Raw genomic sequence first — 24,119 nt, forward strand, 5'->3', positions numbered from 1 at the left:
AAATATTAATATTTCTCTTCACTGGAAATAAGTTGTCTTAGGCTGACCCCTAAAAAACAACCCAATAGCAGTAAACCTCCTCTACCAAACATTACAAATAGCACAGTGCAGTCACTAAGGAAGCCTTCTTCTCCCGACATTCGCCAAACACACACTCCTCAGCTGCTTGGCCATGGAAATCCATGCCATGCCAGTTTTTGTACTGATGTTAAGACCAAAGGACATTGGGTCTCGGAAGTTATGGAGTTAGCAGAGTGTTGGATACTTTTATTCACATTGCTCCTCAGCACTGGGGGACCCCGCTCTGTAATTCTACCTGGCTTCTACTTCATGGATGAGTTGCTGTTGTTCCTAAATGCTTCTACTTTTAAATTTTAACACTTATAGATGATAGTGCAATTTTTAGGAGGGAAGGAATTTAATGAACTGACTTGTCGCAACAGTGATGACCTATGGTCTTGTATTACAGGACCGAACTGGTACCAGGGGACTCTGTAGAAGGAGCCAATCTTTCACAAATATTAGCAAAAGCATATGGCATGGTGAGGGGTGGATTTTATACATCTGTGGCAATTTTACTTACTAAAAAAACAAATTCAATGATAAATATGGTATGTGTGTATCACTACTTTTGTTGATATTCTGTGCTGTTTTTGGGCACAGACTCACACAGGTTTGGACTGTGGCTCATTTTCAGGCACTTTAATTTGTAGTGGACATTTCTGTATCTCCAGACGTCTGTAGAAGCACCATTGGCGTGTTTGAGACTCAGAAGCTAGCATTTTGAAGGATATCAAGGTTAGTATTTGACATCATGACAGGAACAGAGATAGACAGAAGAAGGCCACTGTGCAATCACTGTACTTGGGACCTTTGCAGTCCAATTCCTCTTTATAACGCACAGTGGACGACTTTACTCATTGAGCGTCTATGCTGCACCCGTGCAATTTCACCCCTGCATGTTGCAGATTATTATTTATTATTAATATACAGTTTTACAGCGTCATATATTCCATGGCGCTTTACATGTGAACTGGACAAATATAGACAAGTACAATAAACGTGAGCAAAACAAGTATAGAACGAGAGAGAACCCTGCCTGCGAGGGCTCACAGTCTACAGGGGATGGGTGAGGATACAGTAGGAGAGGGTAGACAGAATCACTGATTGGGTGGATCAGGGAAATGCTGTAGATATAGTATATCTTGACTTCAGCAAAGCATTTGACAAAGTGTCTCACACCATCCTTATTGAAAAAATGGCTAAGTATGGAATGGATAAGGCAACTGTTAGGTGGATTTATAACTGGCTTAGAGTGGTCGTAAATGGCTGCACATCCAGTTGGAAGAATGTCTCAAGTGGGGTACCACAGGGCTCTGTCCTGGGCCCTGTATTGTTCAACATCTTTATCAATGATTTAGATGAAGGAATTGAGGGTAAACTGATTAAATTTTCTGATAACACAAAGCTAGGAGGGATAGCTAATACTAGAGAAGAGAGAGAGAGGATTCAAAAAGATATAAATAAACTGGAGCAGTGGGCAGCAACTAACAGAATGGTATTTAACAGGGAAAAATGCAAAGTACTAAATCTGGGCAATAAAAATAAAAAAAGCATATACAGAAAGGGAGGAATAGGGCTAAGCAACATCACATGTGAAAAAGACTTGGGTATACTAATAGATCACAGACTGAATATGAGTCAACAATGTGATGCAGCAGCAAAAAAGGCAAATGCAATTCTAGGATGTATTAACAGAAGCATACAGTCTAGATCACGTGAAGTCATTATTGCCCTCTACTCCTCTTTGGTCAGACCTCATCTGGAATACTGTGCCCAGTTTTGGGCGCCACATTTTAAAAAAGACATCAACAAACTGGAGCAAGTTCAGAAAAGAGCGACCAGAATGGTGACCGGTCTGCAAACCCTGTCTTATGAGGAAAGGTTGCAGGATTTGGGAATGTTTCGCTTGCAAAAGAGAAGACTTAATATCTGTCTACAAATATCTCAAGGGCTGTCACATTGTAGAAGGATCATCTTTATTCTCATTTGCACAAGGAAAGACTAGAAGCAATGGGATGAAACTGAATGGGAGGAGACACAGATTAGATATTAGAAAAAACTTTTTGACAGTTAGAGTGATCAATGAGTGGAACAGGCTGCCACGAGAGGTGGCGAGTTCTCCTTCAATAGAAGTCTTCAAACAGAGGCTGGACAGACATCTGTCTGGGATGATTTAGCGAATCCTGCTTTGAGCAGGGGGTTGGACCAGATAGCCCAGGAGGTCCCTTCCAACACTATGATTCTATGTTTCTACGAGTTGGTTGTGCGGCGGTTCAGCAGATTGAGGATCACTGCAGGTTGTAGGCTTGTCAAAAGAGTAGGGTTTTCAGGTTACTTTTGAAGTTCCTTTTGAAGATCACAGAATGCTCTTCAGGGGGAGGCACCAAGAGTCACCTGCAATCTCTGGGAAACTTATTAGCAAGTTCTTGATTTCCCTACAGCACCTCCGCAGGGGAAGTGAAACATTACACAGGTTCCATTGAAATCTATGGGCCGTTCATGTACTGCTCAGACATGCTCCATCCTTAGGACAGAGAGAAGTGAGACATTTTATGCTTCGCTGATAGGTAAAGGTTTGGAGTGAGAAGCCTTCACTTTCATTCATTAACTCTAGATTCCCATAATACAGTATTTAAAGTAGCAGGTTTACTAAACCAGACATCACCTTTAAGACTTCTTTTTTGTAACATATAGTCAGGTTTGTTTCCATCATTTTCAGATGACTCAGGCTATAGAAAACAGTAGGTGCCGATCATGTGCAGCGTGCAATGGAAACATAAGTGTGAATTATACAAAAAGATGACAGCCGTAATGCCAATTTGTATTATGCAGTAAAGTTCATCTTGTAATTGCTTCTGTAATTAATCCACGTTAAGCTTTGCGCTAAGACAATGAGATGTGATCCTTCTAGATAAACCTATTATTCCAGAAGCCCGGCCTTCAGTATAACACTGCATCTTATGAAGGCCTCGTATAATTCCTAATTTTGCAATCAGAGGCGCTCGGGTCTCCCCCCATTCCTCACTGCTTTGCATAATGCTTCATTTCTGAGGTCAGCTCTGTTTACTTCTCAGATACAAGGTCTCTCTTTCGAGTGCACACAGGAGGCAGAAAGCCGGCGCTTCTTCTGTTTACCCAGATCTCCTCTAAGCCGCCTTTTTTGTTTTCTATTCCTATCCTTTTGGAGAAGGATGTTAATTTCCTGAAATTAAGCACTTAACTTGATTGCTGTTTTGTTAATTGCAGGCTTCATAGCTATGGCACTGTTGCGTGGTTAGCATGGGTAATGCAGAAAGAATCTAGAAAGCTACAGCAACAAAATCACCATTGAGTATTCCTCTCAAAATTACATTGCTTCGCATAATTCTTCATGTACGCGGCACAGCCTTTAGATTAGTGAACGTTCAACTACCAGTCCCTGCATGTCACGACAATGGATGGGGCTACAGATTGCTTTTGCATACCCTCATCAGCAAGCTACGCTTAGTTTTATAGAACATTTTTATCTTTTATGGCCCTTTTTTAGTATTACCACTTTATAGGACGATTATTGTGCCTTCCGTTACTGATTACTTAAATTTGCAGCCATAATAGAGCTTCCATAGTGGTACATGATCCCTCTGATGCACCTTCTTATGCCTCTGATTTCTTACAGAGGAATTGTGATGTGACGGAGGGAGAAGTTTTGAGAGTTTCGATCAAATTATTTACAAAACATTCTGAAAAAATTATCTTATTCTGTATCGGAATAATCAGTACTAAAGAAAAATACATGAATGCCCTAAGATAGATTTTTGCTGAATCATAAGGCAGGTATATGACGTGATGTTTTTTTAAGAGCTCAGGAAGATACAACTCAATTTACGACATCACCACCCACAATCGAGTGCCCTGCAGTCTTCTAGTGTACATCTTCTAGGCAATGGTCAAATCCTCAACTTAAAGGGAATCTGTCACCTCATTTTTGCCCTATGAGATGCGGCCACTGCCATCAGGGGCTTATCTACAGCATTCTGTAATGCTGTAGATAAGCCCCCCGATGTAACCTGAAAGATAAAAAAAAAAAGAGTTAAATTATACTCACCTGGGGGTCCGGTCCGGTCCAATGGGTGTTGCGGTCCGGTCTGGAGCCTCCCATCTTCTAACGATGAAGTCTTCCTCCTTACTTCTGCCGTGGCTAATGCGCATTTGAACTTTATCTGCCCTATTGAGGGCAGAGCAGAGTACTGCAGTGCGCAGGTGCCGGGAAAGGTCAGAGAGGTCCGGCGCCTGCGCACTGCAGTACTTTACTCTGCCCTCAATAGGGCAGAGTAAGTACGCCTGCGCAGGAGCCGCGGCAGAAGTAAGGAGGAGGACGTCATCACTAGAAGATGGGAGGCACCGGACCGAACAACAACACCCATCGGACCGGACCCCCGGGTGAGTATAATCTAACTCGTTTTTCTTATCTTTCAGTTACATCGGAGGCTTATCTACAGAATTGCAGAATGCTGTAGATAAGCCCCTGATGGCGGTGGCTGCATCTCATAGGGCAAAAATGAGGTGACAGATTCCCTTTTAACATGCAAAGCTGAGCATATAAAAAGGGTCTTTGAAAGTCAACAGTCCCTTTAAATCGATTCCTTCTTTGCTCTAGTATCCACAATACACTTGAGACAACCCCTACATGTGTAACAAAATATTCTGCATACATTTCAACTACACTGTTGAATTATATAGGGAAAATTAGGCGCTCGATGCATGCATACCCATTTATATTTGCTTGTAATGAAAAAAAGATGATCAAAGTATTAAAAACAAAAAATTAGAAATTCCTATGCAGCCTAGATAACTGTTGGGCCAACAGCTCTGTTAAACATCTGTACTGGGCCTGGAATCTGCTCCCTTCACCCTTGTCCACTGAACTGTGTTGTGCTCCACATCGGGCTTTGCAGGTTGCCTTCATGTGCCCCTTGTTTAGCCATCTTTGCATTCTCCCATTATTATTGCACTGCACCTGTACTTCTCGTCCTGAGTCTCCTGCGTGTGACGAGTCCTTGTAAACTGTGTGTCTTTTTTACTTGTTGTACCAATGCCCAGGGCCCATGTGTCTCCCCTGCCTTGGGATGGAGGATCCATCTCACCAGGTGAGCTGAATCAAGAGCTCCCTCTTGACTCTCCCATACACATGGATGATTGGCTCTAACATGGCTTCTCTATGGGAAGAACAACATTTGCATCCTCTGATAGTAATGACAAGAGTTGGGTTCTCCTCATAAACATTAGATAGCCACCTGTTCTCACCAAAATCAGTTGGTTTGACCAACTATAATTTAAAGTGTGATTCCTAGGATTAGTGATTCTCTTGTTGCCTTCAGATGTAAAACGATTTAAAAAACCAAAGGGTTTTAAGAGTCTTAGTGTACTTTGAATATATATCTGAGACATAATGGTAAGTGAAAAAATGGAAATAAATCTACGGTAATTACTATCCACTCTGCTCTCCAAATCACATCTCACCACCTGTGCACTTGACCCAACGCCATCCCACCTCATCCCAAACCTCAACACAGTCTTCATCTGAACCCCAACCCATATTTTCAACCTATCACTAACAACTGGCATATTCCCTTTAAACATGTCTAAATCACACCCATCTTAAAAACCCTTCCGTGACCAATCTTCTGTGTCTAGCTACTGTATCGCCTCATATCACTTCTCCCTGTGCCTTAAAACTATGGGAACAGCATGTCCATCTTGAAATATCTTTCTACCTCTTCTCCAGCTCTGTCTTTGACAGATTACAGTCTGGCTTCTAACTGCATCATTCAACTGAAACTGCCCTAACTAAAGTCACTAATGACCTACAAACTACCAATGCCAAATGACACTACATTGTCCTCCTCCTGAACCTGTCCTATGCCTTCAAGACAGTGGACCATTCCCTCCTACTACAGATTGCCTCATCTCTTGGCATCACAGACCTGGCCCTATCTTGGATCTCTTCATACCTATTGGACCAGACTTTCAGCATCTCCCACTCATACACTACATCCTCACCTCGCCCTCAAGGCTCAGTTCTAGGACCCCTGCTCCTCTCCATCTACACTTTTAGCCTGGGACAGCTAATAGGTCCCATGACTTTTAGTATCATCTCCATGCTGATTACACACAATTCTACCTCTCTGGACCCGATATCTCCACCTTATTAAACACATATCCAAGCCATTTCCACCTCCTGCCGACTCTAACTCAAAAATATTTCCCGTATCCATACATTCCTTAACCAAGATTCTGCAAAAACACAAGTGTATGCGCTCATTATCTCCCACCTCTAATACTGCAACGTTCTGCTCTGTGGCCTCACTTTTAACACTCTTACACACCTCCAATCTATAATTAACTCTGCTGCCTGAGTAATCAACCTGTCCCCTGGCTCTTACCCGACCTCTCATCTCTACCAATACCTTCATTGGCTCCCCATTGCCCAAAGGCTCCAGTTCAAAACCCTATCCATGACATAAAAAGCCATCTGCAACCTGTCTCTTGCATACATCTTGCATACATCTGTGACATAGTCTCCTGGTACTTAACTGCACGCAACCTCCTATACTCACGCAACCTCCTTGTCTACTCCCCTCTGATCTACCCTTGCACAATTGCACACAAGATTTCTTCAGTGCATCTCCCATACTGTAAAACTCTGTACCCCAACATATCAGACTCTCGCCTACCATGGAAACCTTCTAAAAGAACATGAAGATCTACCTCTTCCGACAAGTCTACAACCTGCAGTAATCCTTGATCCACAATACAGCTGCATAACCAGCTCTACTCTCACCATCCCTTGTAGACTAAGCCGTGCAGGCAGGGTCCTCTCTCCTCCGGTACCAGTCGGTAGCTTGTATTGTTTAAGATTATTATACCGTACTTGTTTTTAATATGTATACCTCTATTCACGTGTAAAGTGCCATGGAATAAATGGCGTTATAATAATAAAAAATAATAATTACGAGAAAATTAAGGATTACTTATACAGCAAACACTATCAATAAGTGAAGCAATATCTTAATAAGCATGCAGTAGTCTCAAGATTTAGTTGCTGACATAAGCCACAGTTCAATAAGACAGAGGACCATCATTTCAAAGTTGTGTTCCTTAGAAATCCACTGAGGCATATGATGTCTGTGGCTCCATATAATCATGATGGGGTAATGCAGGAGACAAACCCAAACACCATAAAGGTCAATGTAAATTATTCATGACAACAACAGTCTCAGGAAAATCACATGGCATTTTATTTTACTTCCTTTGGGAAAAAAGTCCACCTACTTGGATTACAAGATCGTTCCACCATGACACAATAGTCATGTTAAATACGCCGGCTCTGTAAAGGGAAAATGATTTGCAGCAGTTTGTATCAAAGATACCTGACGTGTATGTGAATGAACAGTCTGAGGACATTCATGGGGTTAATTAAGAAGAGCGCTTCTTGTAAGAAGCTTGGACCATGTGTGAATGTTCAGCAGCTGCCCGGTACATAAAAGATAAATGGCTACGCTGAGATCCTCTCAACGGATTTGATAGATGTGTTTGCATTAATGGATATTGAAACTTGTTATGTATGTGACACAAATAAAAATATGAAGAGACGACAAAGTCCTAGATAATATGGATGGATGCGAGATTGAAGAATATGACTTGGGAGATAAGAAATAGATAGGCCGGAGGTGAAGGAGAATGGTGGGGATGTCTGCTACGGTACTTAAAGCGTCTACTGTATCTCAATCCGTCTGCTGCTATTTCTGGCAAATATCCAGGAACAAGTCACATATTCACAACATATGATATCAAATTGTCAATTATTGTCTTACCTGATGGCGTTTTAATGCAGTTAAACCATTACAGATTATAGACGATATAGCGTTAAACCACTGCGCTGTACTCTATCCTATGGGACTGCGCTATGTGACAGCACTGCCAATGAGATGGTGTAGCTCATAGTAGTATGGTGGGGATTTGTTCTCCTAGATTTTACAGACACTTATATTTTTCTACACATAATACATAATGTTAAAAAAGTTGTCCAGAACTTTGATATTGCTGGCCTATAATTAAGGTAGGTCATCAATTCCAGATTCGTTGGGGTACAACATCCGACTTCAGTGGGAGCAGAGCTGCATTACCTAACAATGGCCATGCCAATGGCATGAAGCTGTGCTTCTGGTCTCAACAAACCCTGCAGCTTCAGGTTTTGGAAGAAGAATGAGAAACAGATGGATGATCAGTTTATAGATGGTGGTGTCATTGAAAAATATATACCAGAGCTGGTATTTCACTCTCCAAAAGGAGAAACCTTACCCATTAGACATCAGTCCAGTGCCTCTCACCTAGCCAAATCAGTTCTCATTCTTTGCACTGACAAGGGCCAATAGCCCGAAACACCTTGTCTGCAAATTGAGATTCTGATTTGGCTTTTATCCCAAGTCATATTACAAGACACGTTAAATGGTTGATTGTGACTTGTAGGATAACTACTACCAACAGGTGGCGCTATAGAGTTCAAGTCCTCTTCCTCTCTGAAGACGCAATTTGCATATTATTTTCCCAGAGGAGCATTGCACAGCGAATAAGCCTCCTTACCTTGACAAGCCAGAGCTGGTATCTCACTCTCCACAAGGAGAAACCTTACCCTTTAGACCTCAGTCCAGAGCCTCTCACCTAGCCAAATCAGTTCTCATACTTTGCACGGACGAGGGCCAATAGCTCAAAACACCTTGTCTGCAAATTGAGATTCTGATTTGGCTTTTATCCTAAGACATATTACAAGACTCGTTAAAGGGAATCTGTAACGCTTTTTTTTTCCCCTATTAGCTGCCGGCATAGACATCGGGGGCTTATCTACAGCATTCTGTAATGTTGTAGATAAGCCTCCGATGTAACCTGCGCCGGAGCCATTACAGGACGGGAGAAGAGGACGACATCGCATGAAGAATGGAGGTGCCGGACGGGACGGCGACACCCATCGGACCGGACCACCCACCTCCGTGAGTATAATATAACGTGTTTTTCTTCACTTTCAGGTTACATCGGAGGCTTATCTACAGCATTACAGAATGCTGTAGATAAGCCCCCGATGTCTATGCCGGCAGCTAATAGGGGAAAAAAAGCGTGACAGATTCCCTTTAAAGGGTTGATTGTGACTTGCAGGATCGCTACTACCAACAGGTGGCACTATAGAGTTCAAGTCCTCTTCTTCTCTGAAGAGGATTAGCATATATACTATTTTGATATTCTTGTATATTTCTCCTGTGCACTTAGATATCTGCACTTTAAGAAGCTGTATCAGAGACACTGATGACCTAGTCTTAAGATATGTCATCAATATCCGAAGTACTGTCCAATTCCTTTAACACCGAAACACAAACTTTTAACTATTTAATTCAAGGAGGTTTTCTTGCTCCTCTAGAAACCTAGGATTTCCATACAACTCTAAATTTAAAAATGTATTATTTAATACAGCATATTCCAGTATGATATAAGCAGATGGAAAACCTCGGCATGCTGAATTCAATAGGCTATTCTAGGGTTGTATGTAATTATGTAGGAATGGTGATAAAGCTCTAGTTGTAATATGACTGAATTGCAAGAACTGTTGCAATTGATGCTGAGAATATACCAAAACTTAGGCCTTATTCTGAATTTTTCAATTGATATTTTATTTGTAATTTTCCTAACACTGAAAACAATACTTTATATCTAGTGTTTAATTGGCTTTAAATGGGTTGTCCATGCAGAGGTGTTTGATTGCATGTCTACAGGATAGGTCATCCATAGCAGATTGGTGAGGGACTGACATCCGGGACTCCCAACGATCAGCTGATTTTTGCTCCAGTGATCCTGGATGTAAACGTTTTGCACAAATCTGCTGAGCGCAGCTCCATTCAAAAGAGTAGCGGCCGGTGCCGACAACTGCCGCACAGGTCTTATACAAAAGACTAGAAGCTGGCCTGAGGATTCGGCAGAGGCGGACATACTCTCATACTCTCAACGCAACTGCGTTTAGCAGCTCCGTCCAAAGTGTTTATATCAGACTGAGCAAAATACAGCCGATCGATCAGTGAGGGCGCCGGGTGTCCGACCATCACTAACCTGCTATTGATGACCTTTCCTGTAGATAGGTCAACAAATGCTTATGCCGAACAATCCCTTTAAAGGTAAGGTTTAGTTAAAAAACGTTTAGATGTGTTACTAAACTAATTCTACAGGACTAATACTGTATATTTTTATATTCAAAGGTGTCCCAATGTTCAGCTATTAACCTAAGGTCCCAGCAGCAGCATTTCGGGTTAATGCTCAACACAGGAGAAAGTATCCTGTGTCAAATTGTCAAAAGTTGTGAGTGTGAAGGGGGCTGGAAGATTTGCTAATTTTAATAGCTCAGCCATCCCCCTTCTCTAAGTAGACAACTGGCTTGACATAAAAAGGAGCTGATCAGCCAGTCCCTATACACAGCGCTAGCTACATTTAATATTTAATTTAATATTAAACATGGATTTATGTAAGATGGAGACTTGGGATGAGAAAAGGAAATTGAAGCTTAATGTAGATAAATGTAAGGTTACACACTTGAGCAGAGGAAATGAAATGTATAATTATGTACTAAATGGTAAAGCACTGGGTAAAACTGTCGCTGAAGACTTGGGCATATGGATGGTCAGGAAATTAAACTTTAGTGACCAGTGCCAGGCAACTGCTGCCAAGGGATATAAAATAATGGGAGGCATTAAAAGAGGCATAGATGCTCATAACAAGACCAAAGTTTTGCCTCTATATATGTCACGAATGTGGCCACACTTAGAATACTGGGTACAATTTTGATGAAGGACATAGCTGAACTAGAGCAGGTGCGGAGAAGAACGACCAAGGTTATTAAGGGAATGAGTGGTCTGCAATATCAAGACAACTTATGAATTAGGGTTATAGTCTGATTTCCGTACGGGGCAATTAGCATCTGCCTCATAGGGTTTTTGCCTTCCCATGCATCATCAGGTTAGGTCATAGGTTGATCTAAATGAACTAAACTATTAAACTATGAAACATGCAAACAACGGAAGCTGTGTCCAACCCAAAATGAAGCTGCAGGAGCCTAGGACTGGATCAAGTCCAGTAGTCGACATCATCTCTGAGCTTCACAGTTTCTTTATGGCTGATGTTCAACATGTGGACATATCAGTTTTATTACCTCATCAATACAATATGGGCACTGACTCTTTCACATCAGAGTTTGATCATCAATCAAGGCTCGGCCTTGAACGCTGCTCAAATTCCAATTAAAGTTAACTTGATGCTTTCTGACTACTTTTCATGAAATACCTGTATCAATATGTCATTAATTACACTAACATTAACTTACCAGCCTGGTTAGTGGTGATATTGACGGAGACATGCTGGGGAGGAAATGGACTTTTATTGGTGACTCCATTCACAGACTGGATCTCGAAGGTGTAAGGCGTATGCGCCCATAAATTACTAATGAAGACACGAGTGTCCGTCAACCCCATCTGCCGTGGAACAAAATCGACGTTGTCATCACATCTTGAGCAGCTCCGCCGGTCAGACCGACACTTCTTGCAGATGATATTGTAAGTGACATCATCCCTGCCACCAGTTTCACGTGGCGGATGCCATTCCAAGGTGATGGATGTCTCATTGACTATCGATATGACATTACGGGGTCCAGAAGGAACACCTGAGGACAGAACCACAAGTTAGATGGTCAGAAGGAACATATTTATACAGTTTGATGAATGGAAAGTAAAATATTATAATAATCTGAAACAGGAAAAAGCATCTATGGCTGTAGTAGTAGAGAGTTTACAACAAGCCTGCCCCCACCCCAACAAAAAAAATCAGTGTTTTTACCCTCAACATAATGAATAATGAATACATGGATGGATAGACAATGGATATAGAATTTCCAATTTCCCACCCCAAACCAGTGTTTTTACTGTTGACAGATGCATTTGCGCCTGTCTGGTTTGTAACTGAATTTTTTGGAGGATTTTTTTCCTCTTTCTGTGGTTCTCATGTTAGAGTAGGGACTGACAAGTGTAAGGAACTTTGACGCAGTTTGCCGGCTTCCGTATTAAGGCCTTAATATCAACCAATACCTTACATATATTGATAAGTTTGTTGTGCACTTTTTATATTTTTTCCAGGGTGCAGTTGGGCCCAAATGGTTCTGCAAACTTGTGGCCTCTGTTCACACGGGATGCATTCTAGTTGGCACTTGGCAGCCCCCCTATATGGTGTTACTAAGAGGTTGTTAGCCAGAAGCCCTGCACTCCCTGTGTGAACACTGCCACATGCAGATTATTTTTTCTGCACTGGTGTATCACACGGCCAATCCCTGATTGTAGGCTGGCTGTTTCATTTGGTATTTATGCACCTGTGCAGCTGCCATTTTACTTGGGTCCGCTGCACCCTGGATTAGTGCAGATGCATTTGGGCCTGACTGGTTTGTAACTGAATTTTTTGGATGATTTTTTTCCTCTTTCTGTGGTTATAATGAATAATGGGTTTAACCAAACTCAAAATGGCCTCATAGATTCTCTGTAATATGTTTTCCTATTCACACATAACAAAGAAGTAAAAAAGTAAAAATAAATTATGTAAAAAAGAACAATAAGAAAAATTCTTCTCATTCCTCTGAGGGCATACAATGGTTGTTTTTTAAGCAACTTTTATTGAACTTTTTTGTCTCCCATAGGAAACATTAACCTTCCATAGGATCCTATTATTGCTTTTATATTGTAGTACATTGCGATACAATATTTAATTGCTGTTTGTTAGATGCAGAAGGGATGCTAAAGGGTTAAGATTAAAGTTATTTGTAAGTTTCTAGAAACTATATGAAAGTCATGTCTGCTAGATAGAGTTCAGGATCAGATAGTGACATCACAGCTGTTGGGTGACCCAGGAACAAGGGCTCCTTCTATGTCCCTAACACTAGGGGGCGCCCTAGCTCGCCCTGCTCCCCGGGATACTTCAGAAGGCGAAGATGCCGAGGCCTCCGCCCTTGTCTTATCTCTTGAGTTAGCGCTCTGTCTGTTCGCTTCCCCCACCCAAGGAAGAAGGGCGCTACTGTGCACTCTAGTACACCAACCCGACTAACAAGGTAACACAAGCAAGGGCTAACAGAAAACTCCATGCATGCAAAATACTCAATCACATATAACAGAGGAATGCACCAAGGCGTGGAGGAAGGGGAATAAACCAAAATAAAGAAGGATAGGGAATTATCACACATACAAACCAAGCAACAGTCACTAATAACTACTTCAAGTCTCCTCATGTGAACTCCTCTCCCACCGTTGGCCATGCAGCAATAAAGCTCTGACGAGGAATAGTAACAGAGCCCGGATTATAAAGGGGAAGGGAGTGGCTAACCGAGCTCAGCTTTGAGCACAGGGATTTCCAACATGGCCGATTAACCCTTGTTCTGCCAGAAGAAAGAAACCCATTTAAAATGAAGGAGAAGTGCTTCTTCTCAGCGCCGGAGTAGGAGCAATCAGACGCTGCGGTCTTCTGGCTCTACACTGTTGCGGTAACTATGTGACACACATACGCCTGATCTGTTTTTTTTTTTTACCTTTTCCAAGAAGAGAATGTACTTTGTATCTAAAGAGAACTCTGCAAGGAAGATGACCCGATTGGGAAAATATGATTTACAGTTAGTAAGACTGTGTGTCTGAGTGATCATATGATTGATATTACAGACAATGAAGAATAAGATGGCGACTAGTTGTATTTTAGTCCCTAACAGCACAGACACGGTTCACAGTTCCTTATTATTTTATGTTTCTTTTATTAGATGCTTCCTCTGGGATTCTATTTAAGACATTTACTACGCACTCAATAAAGTAAGACTTTCTGACTTTGTGAACTCTTGCTATGTCTACACTTAAGTGCCACAGTGTGATTCCCCCTCCTCTCTTTTTAAGAAGCGCTGTTCTTATGAACTTTGTAAAGGGCAGTTAATGTAGAATGGTTAATACTGGCATCCCTGGGGTCCATAACGTTATATGTGGAAATGTGCCCGCCACAAAGGAAGATTGTCTATGTCATGCTGCTAACATTTCAAATGTTGAAAAGGTTAAAAAGTTGAAAAGGGTGATGGAAGTAGTGGCCCTTGTTTTTCGTAAATTTGGGGCACAGTACCGTATGATTGGGTGGATCAAGGAAATGCTGTAGATATAGTATATCTTGACTTCAGCAAAGCATTTGACAAAGTCTCTCATACAATCCTTATTGAAAAAATGACTAAGTATGGAATGGACAAGGCAACTGTTAGGTGGATTCATAACTGGCTTAGTGATCGGACCCAAAGAGTGGTCGTAAATGGCTGCACATCCAGTTGGAAGAATGTCTCAAGTGGGGTACCACAGGGCTCTGTCCTGGGCCCTGTATTGTTCAACATCTTTATCAATGATTTAGATGAAGGAATTGAGGGTAAACTGATTAAATTTGCTGATGACACAAAGCTAGGAGGGATAGCTAATACTATAGAAGAGAGAGAAAGGATTCAAAAAGATTTAAATAAACTGGAGAAGTGGGCAGCAACTAACAGAATGGTTTTTAACAGGGAGAAATGCAAAGTACTACATCTGGGCAATAAAAATGAAAAAAGCATATATAGAATGGGAGGAATAGGGCTAAGTGACAGCACATGTGAAAAAGACTTGGGTATACTAATAGATCACAGACTGAATATGAGTCAACAGTGTGATGCAGCAGCAAAAAAGGCAAATGCAATTCTAGGATGTATTAACAGAAGCATACAGTCTAGATCACGTGAAGTCATTATTGCCCTCTACTCCTCTTTGGTCAGAGCTCATCTGGAATATTGTGTCCAGTTTTGGGCACCACATTTTAAAAAAGACATCAACAAACTGGAGCAAGTTCAGAAGAGAGCGACCAGAATGGTGACCGGTCTGCAAACCCTGTCTTATGAGGAAAGGTTACAGGATTTGGGAATGTTTAGTTTGCAAAAGAGAAGACTGAGAGGAGACTTAATAGCTGTCTACAAATATCTAAAGGGCTGTCACATTGTAGAAGGATCAACTTTATTCTCATTTACACAAGGAAAGACTAGAAGCAATGGGATGAAACTGAATGGGAGGAGACACAGATTAGATATTAGAAAAAACTTTTTGACAGTTAGTGATCAATGAGTGGAACAGGCTGCCACGAGAAGTGGTGAGTTCTCCTTCAATGGAAGTCTTCAAAGAGAGGCTGGACAGACATCTGACTGGGATGATTTAGCGAATCCTGCTTTGAGCAGGGGGTTGGACCAGATGGCCCAGGAGGTCCCTTCCAACTCTACGATTCTATGATTCTATGAGTCACTCAATAAATAACGCATTGGTAAGACACATATGGATTTGTATGGTAGATGGAAATTAATACTGGCTGCAGATATCAAGGTATCTATTCAGATTCCTATGACCTACATGTCCATATACACCCTACTGACAGGTTCTCATTCAACTGTTCATACACTTTAGATATTATTCATCTGACAGCTATCTATCACACACAGGAATGCTTGGCTTGGTTGAATGCTCCTGTGTGTTTTATGATAGTGTCACTGTGGACTTTTCTAGAAGTGGCTTATCTCTGCGCGAGACAAAAGGGACAGCTGTTGAAATTCACCACCACCACCAACCCCTCACATCATCTCTCGAGAGGCACCTTACAAATCAGATGGTCGGCCAACTTTTATCTAATATGTATGATCAGTAGTGATGAGTGAACATGCTAGGATAACATGTTATCCGAGCACGCTCGGGTGTTGTCCCAGCATCTGGGCGTGCTCGTATATTATGTTCGAGTCCCTGCGGTTGCATGGCTTGTGGCTGTTAGACAGCATTTGGGGATTGTGTAATAATCAGGCCATCCCCACATGTGTTCAGGCTATCCCAGCATGTTCGCTCCCCACTAATGTTCAGTTTTAGAATCTGCTAACATTAACATCATGATTTTTATTTTTAATGGCGCCATAATGGATATGACTGCCCTATTATACATTCAATCCTAACAGATCTTGAAGGATCTCATTGACATTTTACAGGACCATCAGATTTCCAGCCTCCTTCTTTTGTTCATTTTTTGTCACTGATCGAGAGAACGTGACAAAAATTATTTTTTCAGTGCTGATTTCGACAATTTTTTTTCCACATACGCCTTGTTCACTGTGTTGCTTGGCGTACCTGAACCAGCAGCGCTATAGATAATATGTGAGGAGCGTGAGCAATAGATGGGTTCTTTTATTTTAATTTTATTGATAAAAAACCTTTTTAAGGTCAAGGTTCTTACTTTATCTGAAAATCTAACAATTATTAAGTATAATGATCTTGCAAGGAAGTGCACAGCCATCGGCATTGGTAGAAAGCATTCAGGCCGGGAGCTTGTGAATATGGCAATTACCGTTGTCCTTTCTGTCGTGACTTGGGCAATTATAGAGCTTGTGTCACGTGAGATGTACACAAAGCTGGATACAGTACACACTATGGAAACAAGGCAAGACAGAGAGGGGTTAATAGTCGCAGCCATGCCATTCGGGCACCATGTCACTTAATCACGTTATGACAAGCACTTTGTAAGCCACTCAAGAATCCGTTTCCACAGTTACCAGGTACTAGAAAGTCGCTTTCCCACCGTTTGAGAGGCCGGGCACGTTAACATTTCATATCTTGTTTTCCTCTTGAGTCAGGCGGATATCCAGGTCTATTACAGAAAGCCATTCTAGGACCAGGACTGTGATGGACCTCCCCACCATAAGTTATAGGTTAAAGTGGATTTCAGACCATGATTGACTTTGGAAACGATAAGGTCAGCCTGACCTACCTTGAGCCTTGATGATCCTGATTTCTAATAAAAAAAAGCTTTTGGTGAAATCCCCTTAATCATTAAGTTCAATGTTTTCCATTAAAGTGAAAACCTGCGGCTATCTATAGAGATGACATGGGTCTCGGTGCTTCTCGAAGTCTCTCATACGTCATATATGTATATGTTTTACGGTTTGACCATAAATTGTAATATTAAAGATTTTTACTGAATTGCGGCTGTATTGATCGGTTTAAATACCACTCATCACTACAGGAGCAGAATTACCATGGAGCTAAGGATCCTGGCAAGTCATGCAGAGAACTTGATATTTCCAAGAGTGCATATTTGATTAGGTATTGTATATGACACTATTAATAACTGCGGCTACCAATAAGGAGCCATTCAGTACTTTTCACGACTTCTAGGAATAACTCCATTTAACCACTTAACTCCATTACATTTTTAATTGCGTTATTCAGAAGATATCCATGTACATGTAAGGGAAGGGTATACACTAGTGTAGCCATATTGTTGGCATTTATAGCTTTTCTTGGTTCAATATGGAGGCATTTCATATCTTATTCTTTATCCCTTCACCCCCCCGTTTTCCATTTTAGTCCGTTTTGGTTTTCTTCTCCCTTTCTTCCAAGAGCCATCACTTTTTTACATTTCCATCAATATAGCTGAATGGAGGGCTTATTTTTGGCAGGACAAGTTGTACTTTTGAATGACACCATTGTTTTTTTCCTTATAGTGTACTGGAAAACAGGGAAAAAAAAAGTTCAAGTGCGGTGAAGTTGCAAAAAACCCTACAAGTCCACAATTTTTGGGGTTTTTTTTTTATTTACCATGTTCACTATATTGCATAACTGATCTGGCAATATGATTCCCTAAGTCAGTGGGAGTATGCAGATACCAAACATGTGTAGTTTATTTTTTTTAAATAAGTAGTGAAAAAAATTGTGAAATAATTTTGTATGAAAAAAATGTTTTTGCGTTTGACACCATTTTCTGAGAACCGTAGCACATCCATTTTTGGGATCTGTCTGGGGCTGAGTTACGGCTTATTTTTATTGATACAATTTTGGGGTAGATATGATTTTTAGATCATATCTTATTTCATTTAATTGAGATGTTGCAAAGGTAAAAAAAAACCCCACAATTCTAGTATTTCAATTTTTTTTCTTGTTACACTGTATACCGATCGCATTAATTTATTTTAAATTTTGACACATCGGACATTTCTGAACCTAGCGATACCAAACGTGTATTTTTTGATTGTCTTATTTTCAATGGGTCAAAAGGGGGGTGATTTGAACTTTTGTGTTTTTTAATTTTTTTCATACTTTTAAAATTTTTTTTTCACTTTTCACTTTATTTAATAGTCCCCTTTATTAGATTTGAAGCTGCGATTGTCCAATTGCTGTGCTGCATATAGCAGTGCTTCAGCACTGCCATATAAAGCAAAAATAACAAACTCCTATGGATGCCGTCATTAACAGAAGTATCTTAATGAAAGGCACAGGGATCTTTTGCAGACCTCCAACTGTCATGACAACCCATGGGTGCCCCGTAACAGGGGCGCCGATGGATGTCCTAAAAAATGCGCTTCCGTCCAGCAAGTGTTAAATCCCACTGTTAGAGATTGACAACGGGATTTAACTGGTTAACGGCCTCGGCTGGAGCACTGATCCAGCTGTGGCTGTTAAAGGCATATTAAATCAGCCACTACATGCAAGGAAAGATGTGTTGAAGTCCGCATCAAAGTCAGGGACACAACATATGATGTAAATATACCCCATATGTCGTGAAGTGGTTAAAAGAACCTGTTACGCCTCCTAAACTATATGCTATATTCACCTGTCCCGGTTCCACTGCTGCTCGCCGCTGTCTGCCCGCCAGGATCGGTGGAGATCTGCCACCTGAGAATGAGGATTGACAGAGACTTGAGTATCTGTCCATACAACCTTTATGGAAGTGTGGGCAGAAAAAAGCATTTACTTACACATAAAAATTGTAGGGTTCATTTTGAGTTTGCCAAAGACATGTGGGAGATTTGTCAAGTGTGTGGAGGAAGGTGCTGTGGTCAGATAAGACAAAAATTGAACTTTATGGCCACCAAAGTAAGTGATAGGTTTGTCACCAAACCAACACAGCTCATCACCCCAAGAACACCATCCCCACAGTTAGACATGGTGGTGACAGAATCATGCTGTGGGGATATTTTTCGGCAACAGGGACAGGGAAAATGGTTCGAATCGAGGGAGAGATGGATGGGATGGAAAAGATATTCTTACGCAAAACCTTTTTTAGTCTGTCAATGATTTAAGACTGGGAGGGAGGTTCACCTTCCAACAAGACAATGACCCAAAGAATACTGCTAAAGCAACACTCAAGTGGTTTAAAGGGAAATGTGTAAATGTTTTGGAGTGGCCTAGTCAAAGCCCAGACCTTAATCCAAATGAGAATCTGTGGTCAGACTTGAAGATTGCTGTTAACCAGAAGAATTCATCTAACTTGAAGGAGCTGGAGCAGTTTTGCGTTGAGAAATGGGCAAAAATCCGAGTATCAAGATGTGGAAAGCTCATAGACCCTTATTCAAAAGCGCCTTGCAGCTGTAAATGCTGCAAAAGGAGGATCTACAAAGTACAGACTTTATCGGGTGAATAGTTATACACACTGAAGTGAAATTCAAGGTTGTGAAGTAGCAAAATCCAAAAAATGCCAAGGGGGGGAATACTTTTGCAAGCCACTGTAAGACTATCATGACTCAGTGGCCACAGTAAAAACTGTAATTTCGGGGTCTTATTTTTATATACCAAATATCATAAAATAAACGGTACTTAAAAACATGCTTCATGTAACACCCTGAGTTAAACATTTGAGTATTTTTAACTATTTTACTAGGACCAAATCAGGATCAAGGTAGAAGGCTAGTGCTCTTTTTACTACATGTACGGTACTTTTACACTTTAAGGAATGTTTGATACATCAGTAAGAACTGCAGCCCACTTATACAGTAGGTGCTGGTGCAGTATTACAGTAAGGTCGCAGAACTGTATTGATCAAATCTAAACGTATAGACAGCAATGAAACAAGTCGCTCTTATCTCCATTATCACACATCCATCAACATCTTGCAGGAATTGTTATCATGCAGAACAGGCAGCCTGAAGGCCAATACAATTATTTCTGTAGTCTTGTGATGTTAACCCCTATACTGCCTAAATACCGATGATGGCTTGCTCAGCTGACAACTATCTCTCCTGATTTGCTGATGTTTTCATTGGCGACAGAGGAGTGCGCTACTTCCAAACTCCTCTGGCTGTGGCTATTCTCAAAGGTGAGAAAACGTATTGAATGTTTGAAAGAAAACTTTTGGGAGGATCCAAAAGTAACAGGTCAACCGACCCTATCAAAAACAATGGGTTCTGCCAGCGTAAAGGGGTTGACTAGCAGTAACATATTACTGACCAATTGTAAGACAGGTCATCGATATCAGATTGTTGGGGGTTCAACAATCGGCATCTCCAGTGATCAGCACTTTTCTTCTCCGTTACAGCTCAGATGAAAACAATGTACAGAGTCAAAACAACGAGGCTCTGCATTATCTAGTGGCTGCAGTCATTTGATTTTCAAATGAAATTAACTCTTCAAGTGAATGGGCCATTGTCAAAGATCACAACCTGGGATGATGCGCAGATCCACCCGTTGTTATGTTTGGAGTAAAAAGCTCTCTGCTGCTTCCAAACATCCAAACAATTATGCGATTGACCGACAATTACCGAAGGCAACTGCGCGCTGTTTCCACTAAGAGGCCAGTTATCAGGAAACTAATAGTGATCGTATGGTTTACGCCTCCAATTCCAATGCATGGAAAATGTGTATTTACCCCCGGTATGATCACTGCCAGCTCCACGACAACCCAAGACTATTCACTCCAACAACCAGTAAATTTTTTATACAGGATGAAGGGAAGCCTGATTCTGGTAGCGTATGATTTTGGGGTGTGGGTTACAGAACAAAAGGAACAGAACTATTAAACTTTATATTTAATCCAAAACGATTTGCAGTGTTTATGAAAAATATACAAAAGATTTTACAAAGGGGACAAACAATATAGCATATACAGTAATACAAAATAAAATGGATAAAACAAAAGAAACTTACTACGCTGATCACAGATATGATTTGGCCGAGCGAAGGGAAGCGATTCGATTGAAAAATGTCCAGCGAACAGTGACATGCCTTCACTGATACAGTAAGTATCTCGCTACATAAACCCAAATAATAATTTGTCTTGATATTTTATCAGCACCTGAGTAATGACCTCATGTGGGCCGGGTTGTGGGATGTCCTCTGTGCTTCAGGATTTTTTTAAATTCCCCTTATGCGATAACTTCACTCCTGATGATCGCAGAAGTTCGAGATCACCACCATATTTTTTATAGGGATTTTACCGTTACCCAAAGACAAAACATGACATGGCTCTCAGTTATCTGTCCACTATTGATTTTTGGCCTATAGTCAGGGGTTACATTTATGAAAAAACAAGCATATTCTTCCCTGATTTGTCCTGAAGCTGAAAATGTATGTCCCATCACTATCGGATCTATACAAACCCCAATATTCATAATTTTTTTTCAGAGACATAAGTCTGGGGTAAATATATAACATTTCCCCTGGAGGGGACAAAGTATTTCCTGGGGACAAAAGAAGCTCTTTCACCTCTCTACCTACCTGTAAACACATGTACCTTTGTCATCCAGCCCTCTGAAAAGACCTTTTTGTCTGGAACACCGCACTGCACTTGCTCACTGAGCCAGTGCACGTGTCCTGAGTAACGCGAAATGTGCTCAAAGATACCTGTGGAGTGGGCAGCAGCCAAGTAGGTGCGTACTTCAGAACAGCAGGACCTAAAGCACGTGACTGCTAGGGGCGTGGCCTAAGCTCCAGAGAGCTAGGAGCTGCAAGAGAATTCCTAGCAGGGTAACTGCGAGACAAAGTTACCAAGGGGCATAGACAGGGAGGATAGTCAGGACGTAGCCAATGAGTAATACACAGAGATAGCTGCAAGGTACAAGAGGGGCGAGCAGAGAGTAGTCAGATCACAGGCAATGAGTCATACACAGGGAGGGTAGCGAAGTACAGAATCAACAGGCAAACTCACAATGGGGAACAGAACTGGTTCAGAACCATATAAACAAGCTATAACAACGAACAGGCACACAGAGGTCACCACATTCGGCCAAAGGCAAAAGTATGACAGGGATTGGAGCTTCCCAGGGGTTTAAGAAGCTCTCCCAGAACCATAGAGAGGCCACAATCATTAACATCAGGTGTGCAGGTCAAAACCTGCACTGAGCTCCAGACATTAACCCCTGATGTGCAGCTCAAAAACCTGCACTGGGATCATGACACTTTTTCTGTCCAATTACCTGTCCATTCTATAAATTTCAGTCTTTCACAAAATACATCCTTGTTGGTACTGACAGGATCTGTTTTGGTTCAAAGAAAGCTGCCTGCATTTTAATTAGGATTGCCACTTCTCTTCCTCTCCAATCTATAAATATCAGTCTTGCTCATTTCCCATATGTTAAACTGTGTAATTCAACTACTAAAAAAGATTTGTAGATATAGGCCCTTTTTCCTTGTGCAATTCCGTGTGAGATAGGAGGAGGCAGGGGGGTGAATGCCCCCCTCTCCAGGGGTTTCAGAGATTTTAAATTTTTCCATGACGGCCATAAAAAAAAATGATAGCACTTGGATATTATTGGAGGGCTGTCCATTTTTTCTTTACTGTTTTATGGGTATTAAAATTTTGTCTTTTTCTTTTTGCATACGAAGAAAACAGATAACTCATTAGTGGCAAAAATGGTCGCAGGAACCAAAAAAGGATGAAAATTGGATACAGCACAGTCACAAAGAACAGTCCTTTTTTCTCGTATGCATAAAAAAAATCAAGTCTGATTGAATCATTAATTCTTTACATGTGATCTAATCTATTGTACTAGGTTATTACCCGCCATGATAGCTCAGTGGGGTAATATTTTTATTTTCTTTATATGTGTTACCTCTGAATATTCCTGTTTCCCCACTGCAGTGGAAGTGGATTATCTTTGGCTGATTGTACCATGTGGATGACACAGGACTGGGTCCTTACACAGCTGATCTCTATCAGAATCCACAGGGGGTACAACAGGTATTTAATATCCCTTCTATAGTGACTTACTGTAGCTGTACCAGTCTGTTGAATGCTAGGTCGACCACTGGGATGCTGGTATCACGGCCCTTAATTAGTAAAATACATGCATTGTGGCCACTGACGACGCTGAACGGAATAAACGAGGTGCGAGTCACGCAGGTCGATTGTAGGGTATTGCATATAGAAAAAAAACCCACAGCAGACAGCACTTCAGTATACAGATACACGTTCCAACGCCAATGAACCTCATTGGAGATACAACAATCAAAAGTCGAAGAGGAGCTGCATCCAGTCCAGGTGAAAAAGAGAAAAAAATCTTTATTCCGCCATGATACGTTTCGACCAATGTTGGTCTTTATCAAGTATACACATGTATACCAATCACCAACAAGGTACTGCCCACTTACATTTTACACAAAACCCAAATACAAAATCTCAAATAATACATAAAAACAGTACATATTATCATGAATTTCCCATGTGGTAGTCATAAAATAGAAAATATCAATAATTAACAAATAATATAGCAAATAATATACAGTTGTGGCCAAAAGTATTGACACCCCTGCAATTCTGTCAGATAATACTCAGTTTCTTCCTGAAAATGATTGCAAACACAAATTCTTTGGTATTATTATCTTCATTTCATTTGTCTTAAATGAAAAAACACAAAAAAAATTGTCCTAAAGCCAAATTGGATATAATTCCACACCAAACATAAAAAAGAGGGTGGACAAAAGTATTGGCACTGTACGAAAAATCATGTGATGCTTCTCTAATTTGTGTAATTATCAGCACCTGTAACTTACCTGTGGCACCTAACAGGTGTTGGCAATAACTAAATCACACTTGCAGCCACTTGACATGGATTAAAGTTGACTCAACCTCTGTCCTGTGTCCTTGTGTGTACCACATTGAGCATGGAGAAAAGAAAGAAGACCAAAGAACTGTCTGAGGACTTGAGAAACCAAATTGTGAGG

At 41.0% G+C, this 24,119-nt stretch overlaps 1 protein-coding gene across 2 annotated transcripts in view; it reads right to left on the minus strand.

Annotated features, from left to right (window-relative positions):
* The window catches only part of EPHB1 (EPH receptor B1), a 434,861-nt gene that overhangs the window by 86,730 nt on the left and 324,012 nt on the right, over nucleotides 1-24,119 (minus strand). For both annotated transcript variants that reach the window (XM_073576520.1, XM_073576521.1), the window contains exon 5: nucleotides 11,459-11,794. In XM_073576520.1, coding sequence (XP_073432621.1) covers nucleotides 11,459-11,794 — 336 coding nt within the window. The remainder of the gene's footprint in view (nucleotides 1-11,458; nucleotides 11,795-24,119) is intronic.

This window comes from Dendrobates tinctorius, unplaced genomic scaffold (assembly GCF_039654945.1).
Source record: "Dendrobates tinctorius isolate UK_male_01 unplaced genomic scaffold, ASM3965494v1 ptg000049l, whole genome shotgun sequence".
In the NCBI taxonomy this organism is placed as follows: domain Eukaryota; kingdom Metazoa; phylum Chordata; class Amphibia; order Anura; family Dendrobatidae; genus Dendrobates; species Dendrobates tinctorius.